The sequence below is a fragment of the Petromyzon marinus genome, chromosome 61, assembly GCF_048934315.1.
Source record: "Petromyzon marinus isolate PM22_M1 ecotype Great Lakes invasive population chromosome 61, UKy_Petmar_22M1.pri1.0, whole genome shotgun sequence".
In the NCBI taxonomy this organism is placed as follows: domain Eukaryota; kingdom Metazoa; phylum Chordata; class Hyperoartia; order Petromyzontiformes; family Petromyzontidae; genus Petromyzon; species Petromyzon marinus.
This window is the reverse complement of record NC_133727.1, coordinates 1621063-1627062: the sequence shown is the minus strand read 5'-3', so window position 1 is coordinate 1627062 and position 6000 is coordinate 1621063. Positions and strand designations below refer to the sequence as shown.

General features: G+C 56.9%; 1 protein-coding gene across 1 annotated transcript in view; it reads right to left on the bottom strand.

Annotated features, from left to right (window-relative positions):
• The window catches only part of LOC116955693 (mast/stem cell growth factor receptor Kit-like), a 46230-nt gene continuing 40230 nt past the window's right edge, over positions 1 to 6000 (bottom strand). The window contains exons 13-15 of the mRNA XM_076053381.1: positions 2916 to 3117; positions 1646 to 1768; positions 1 to 499 (exon numbers count right to left, since the gene is read on the bottom strand). Coding sequence (XP_075909496.1) covers positions 20 to 499; positions 1646 to 1768; positions 2916 to 3117 — 805 coding nt within the window. The 3' untranslated portion in view covers positions 1 to 19. The remainder of the gene's footprint in view (positions 500 to 1645; positions 1769 to 2915; positions 3118 to 6000) is intronic.

Sequence of the window (6000 nt, the reverse complement as noted above, 5' to 3'; positions counted from 1 at the left end):
AGTATCGTTAATAATAACATCAGCAGCAGCATCCTCGGAGAGCGGTGGTGCAGTGGTTAGTGCACCAATCCTGGGCCTCCGTCGCAGTGTGTATAGAACACCACCACTGGGGGAGACAAAGGCGGCTGGGCATGGTCCGGGCCACACCACCCCCCCCCCCCCCCCCCGCGCCTCTTGCACTGTGCCGGCCTTCATCGGCGCCGCTACTCGCTAACAGCGCTTGCTCCAGCAGCCCGTTGAAGGCTACGCGGGGGGACTTTGTCTTTGTGGTCAGCACCACGGACAGCCGCCGTGGGACGGACTCCACGGCACTTGCCCCGACACCGCGCGCGGGGCGAGCCGAGGGCGGGGAGCTGCGCCCTCTACCGCTGGTCGTGCGACACTCGCCGAGAGAGAAGATCTCCCAGAGGAGGACCCCGTAGGACCAGACGTCGCTCTGGGCCGTGAACACGCCCTGGAAGAGGCTCTCTGGGGCCATCCATTTCACGGGGAGGCGAGCCTGGGGTGGGGGGGGGGGCGGTGGGGGGAGGTGGAGGGGGGGGGGGCAGGGGGGGCGTGGAGGGGGGGGGCAGGATAGTGCGACGTGGAGACACATGGGGGAGAGGGGGGGGGGGGTAACACGAGTATTGTTGTGATCGATTCATTGATGACACGCCTGGCTTGCTGGAGTCCTGTGGGCAAGTGATGAGTGTGTGTGTGTGAATGTGTGTGTGATGAGTGTGTGTGATGAGTGTGTGTGAATGTGTGTGTGTGAATGTGTGTGTGAATGTGTGTGTGTGATGAGTGTGTGTGATGAGTGTGTGTGTGAATGTGTGTGTGTGATGAGTGTGAATTTGTGTGTGTGAATGTGTGTGTGAATGTGTGTGAATGTGTGTGTGAATGTGTGTGTGTGTGAATGTGTGTGTGATGAGTGTGTGATGAGTGTGTGTGTGAATGTGTGTGTGTGTGTGATGAGTGTGTGTGATGAGTGTGTGTGATGAGTGTGTGTGTGAATGTGTGTGTGAATGTGTGTGTGTGATGAGTGTGTGTGATGAGTGTGTGTGATGAGTGTGTGTGTGAATGTGTGTGTGTGTGAATGTGTGTGTGATGAGTGTGTGTGTGAATGTGTGTGTGTGAATGTGTGTGTGATCAGTGTGTGTGATGAGAGTGTGTGTGATGAGTGTGTGTGATGAGTGTGTGTGTGTGAATGTGTGTGTGAATGTGTGTGAATGTGTGTGTGTGAATGTGTGTGTGATGAGTGTGTGTGTGTGTGAATGTGTGATGAGTGTGTGATGAGTGTGTGTGTGATGAGTGTGTGTGATGAGTGTGTGTGTGAATGTGTGTGTGATGAGTGTGTGTGTGAGAGTGTGTGTGTGAGAGTGTGTGTGAATGTGTGTGATGAGTGTGTGTGTGCGCCTCCATGCGTCTCTCTGCGTGTCTCTCTGCGTGTATCTCCCTGCCTCTCTGCATGTCTCTGTCTCTCCGTGTGTCTACGTGCCGTGCACGCGTCTCTCTGCGTGTCTCTCCACGGGTCTGCATCTCTCCGTATGTCCGCGTGTCTCTCTGCATGTCTCTCTGCGTGTCTCTGCGTGTCTCTGCGTGTCTCTCTGCGTGTGTCTCTGGGTGTGTCTCTGGGTGTGTCTCTGCGTCTCTCCGCGTCTCTCACGTTGCCCTTGAGCACGTAGTTGGAGTCGGTGGACACGTCCCTGGCCAGGCCGAAGTCACAGATCTTGAGCATGCGGCCGTGCGTCACGAGGACGTTGCGCGCCGCCAAGTCGCGGTGGATACACTGCGGGGGAGACGCGGGGATCAGCAGCGGAGAAGGCATGGGGAGGCACGGGGTGGGAGACACGGGGAGGCACGGGGAGGGAGACACGGGGAGGCACGGGGTGGGAGACACGGGGAGGCGCGGGGTGGGAGACACGGGGAGGCACGGGGAGGGAGACACGGGGAGGCACGGGGTGGGAGACACGGGGAGGCACGGGGAGGGAGACACGGGGAGACGGAGGGAGACGCGGGGAGGGAGACGCAGGGAGGAACGGGGAGGGAGACACGGGGAGACGGAGGGAGACGCAGAGAGGCACGGGGAGGGAGACGCAGGGAGGGAGACGGAGGGAGACGCAGGGAGGAACGGGGAGGGAGACGCAGGGAGACACGGGGAGACATGGGGAGACGCGGGGAGACGCGGGGAGACACGGGGAGACACGGGGAGAGAGAGCTCGAGGATAAGAACACGTTACAATTAAAAGGCCACAGGGGATCAATGGGGAGATGGGGATCAAGAAGAGCGGAGCTATAATGGATAGCCCACATGGGGATCACAGGATCGACAGAGGGATCAAAGGTGATCAGCAACTCTCCCAGTGGGAGGCTTGAAAGGGGGGTCATGGGGTATTGAGGGGGATCAGGGGAGATCACGGGGGATCACGGGGGATCACGGGGGATCAGGGGGGATCAGGGGAGATCAGGGGAGATCAGGGGGGATCACGGGGGATCACGGGGGATCAGGGGGGATCACGGGGATCATAGGGGATCAGGGGAGATCACGGGGGATCAGGGGGGATCAGGGGGGATCACGGGGGATCACGGGGATCAGGGGGGATCACGGGGATCATAGGGGATCAGGGGGGATCAGGGGGGATCACGGGGATCAGGGGGGATCACGGGGGATCAGGGGGGATCACGGGGGATCAGGGGGGATCAGGGGGGATCAGGGGAGATCAGGGAGATCAGGGGGATCACGGGGGATCATGGGGGATCAGGGGGGATCAGGGGGGATCACGGGGTTCAGGGGGGATCAGGGGGGATCACGGGGGATCAGGGGGGATCAGGGGGTATCAGGGGGGATCAGGGGGGATCAGGGGAGATCAGGGGGGATCAGGGGGAACACGGGGGATCACGGGGGATCAGGGGGGATCAGGGGTATCGGCACTCACGCAGCGGGCCGCCAGGAATGCCATGCCGCGTGCCACCTGCAGGGCACAGCTGTGGAGGTCGTGGGGGAGCAGGGGGAGCAGATCCCTCTCCTCCTGGGGGCCCCCCTCCTCCCACAGCCCCCCCTGGCCCCCCCCCGGGGTGGTCCCCAGGGACCCCTCTCCGTGGGGGTCCGGCGGCCACGCGCCCCCCAGAGACGTGTCGCTGCGTGGCAGGAGACACGCAAGAGCCATGTTGTTGTTGTTGTATTTGTTCTTTCTTGTTGTTGTTTATTTGTGTTTGTTTAATGTTGTTTAGTTGTTGTTGTATTTTGTGTTGTTGATTTTTGTTGATTTTTTTTGGTTGTGTTTTTTATATTGTTTTCTTTGTCGTTGTTTTTTTTATTGCTCCTCCTTCCCTTCCCCGGCCGCTGGTGAAAATTCCACATTCACATAGCGGGGGGCCAAGTCCATCCATACAGAACGACCACCGTTCATTCTCACTCATTTACATTGGGTCAAACTTAACATCTCTTAATGTTCGACGGCTTGTGCACCAGATCTTATTTAGTCACGATGTACTTACAAAAAAATCCGCAGACTACCTGCTGCTGGATCCCCTCTCTGTTTCAAAGACCAAATTTGACCTCAGGTCTTCGCTCATTTACCAGCTTCACATTCCCTATTGCCGTACAAATACTGGAGGAAGGGCCTTTGCTATTGATGCCCCCAGGGTCTGGAATGCTATCGCCAATAAACTGCAACTTGAATCACCACCTATGAGATCTTCTCTCAAAACTGCTCTAGAGGAGTTGTACACCCCTAGCTGCCACTGCTATTCAGTGGCCTAAAATAAAATAAAATGTTTCGCTCCGGATGACCGCTGCAAAGTATTATCTGTATTTTGATTTAGTGTGCTGATCTTAAAGGTGCATTGAAAAATTTGGTACTCCGACTGATGCCTCTGTTGCTGTGGAGTAACTCATGCAGCCAGCTATGGCTCTAGGATTTGGTGTTACATGTTATTTATGTAGTTTATTGTAAAAATTCGGTCACAGTCCTTGTGATCACTGTTACGTTGCAATTATGGCTTTATTTGTTGGTGATTTGGAAAACGTTTTTTGGTTTGGACATGTTTGTTTTGTTGTAGTACGGAGTTAGACTGATGGCCTTAATCTAAGTTGTCTTGTGGTTGTTGTTGTTTGACTTGCATCCCACTGGGATTTTTTGCACACAGCGTTGGTGTCCGGTGCTTTTTTCAGGAATATTTTGATGTTTTTTCTTGGATTTTCTGTTTGCACAGTCACACAAAGTCACTTTAAGATGTATTTCTTGTTCGTGTTTTTGTTTTTTTGTTTGTTGTGGTTGCACCCGATTCAAGAGCCGAATGGCTCACAGGGCTATACCTAATAAATAAACTGAAATGAAATCAATAAACTCTACAAAGCGGTAAACATTTTATTCGCAGCACCCCCCCCCCCCCCCCCAAGATGATGATGATGGGATTAGTGAATGATGGAATGGGATAGGGAGTGGGTGGGTGGGTGAGTGGGTGGGTGGGTGAATGAGTGGGTGGGTGAATGAGTAGATGGGTGAGTGTATGGGTGAGTGAGTGTATGGGTGGGTGAGTGAGTGAGTGAGTGGGTGGGTGAGTGGGTGGGTGGGTGGGTGGATGAGTGGGTGGGTGGGTGGGTGAGTGAGTGGCTGAATGAGTGGGTAAGTGAGTGGGTGGGTGGGTTGGTGGGTGAGTGGGTGGGTGGGTAGGTGGGTTGGTGGGTGGGTGAGTGGGTGGGTGGGTGAGTGGGTGGGTGGGTAAATGAGTGAATGGGTGGGTGAATGAGTGAATGGGTGGGTGGGTGAATGAGTGAGTGGGTGGGTGGGTGAGTGGGTGGGTGGGTGAGTGAGTGGGTGAGTGGGTGAGTGGGTGGGTGAGTGGGTGAGTAAGTGGGTGAGTCAGTGGGTGGTTGAGTGAGTGAGTGGGTGGGTGGGTGGGTGAATGAGTGAGTGGGTGGGTGGGTGGGTGAATGAGTGAGTGGGTGGGTGGGTGAGTGGGTGGATGGGTGAGTGAGTGGATGGGTGAATGAGTGGGTGGGTGAGTAAGTGGGTGTGTGGGTCAGTGAGTGGGTGGGTGAGTGGGTGAGTCAGTGGGTGGGTGGGTGAATGGGTGAGTGGGTGGGTGGGTGAATGAGTGAGTGGGTGGGTGGGTGAGTGGGTGGGTGGGAGAGTGGGAGGGTGGGTGGATGGGTGAGTGGGTGGGTGGGTGAGTGAGTGGGTGAGTGGGTGAGTGGGTGGGTGAGTGGGTGAGTAGGTGGGTGAGTCAGTGGGTGGGTGGAGTGGGTGGGTGAGTGGGTGGGTGAGTGAGTGAGTGGTGTGGGTGGGTGAATGGGTGAGTGGGGTGGGTGGGTGAATGAGTGAGTGGGTGGGTGGGTGGTGGGTGGGTGGGAGAGTGGGAGGTGGGTGGATGGGTGAGTGGGTGGGTGGGTGAGTGAGTGGGTGAGTGGGTGAGTGGGTGAGTGGGTGGGTGAGTGGGTGAGTAGGTGGGTGAGTCAGTGGGTGGTTGAGTGGGTGGGTGAGTGGGTGGGTGAGTGAGTGAGTGGTGGGTGGGTGAGTGAGTGAGTGGGTGGGTGGGTGGGTGAATGAGTGAGTGGGTGGGTGGGTGAATGAGTGAGTGGGTGGGATGGGTGAGTGGGTGGATGGGTGAGTGAGTGGATGGGTGAATGAGGGGGTGGGGTGAGTAAGTGGGTGTGTGGGTCAGTGAGTGGGTGGGTGAGTGGGTGAGTCAGTGGGTGGGTGGGTGAATGGGTGAGTGGGTGGGTGAATGAGTGAGTGGGTGGGTGGGTGAGTGGGTGGGTGGGAGAGTGGGAGGGTGGGTGGATGGGTGAGTGGGTGGGTGGGTGAGTGAGTGAGTGGGTGGTGGGTGGGTGGTTGAGTGGGTAGGTGGGTTGGTGAGTGGGTGATTGAGTGGATGGGTGAATGAGTGGGTGGGTGAGGAAGTGGGTGTGTGGGTCAGTGAGTGGGTGGTTGAGTGGGTGAGTGAGTGGGTGGGTGAATGAGAAGGTGGGTGAATGAGAGAGTGGGTGAATGAGTGGGTGGGTGAGTGGGTGGGTGA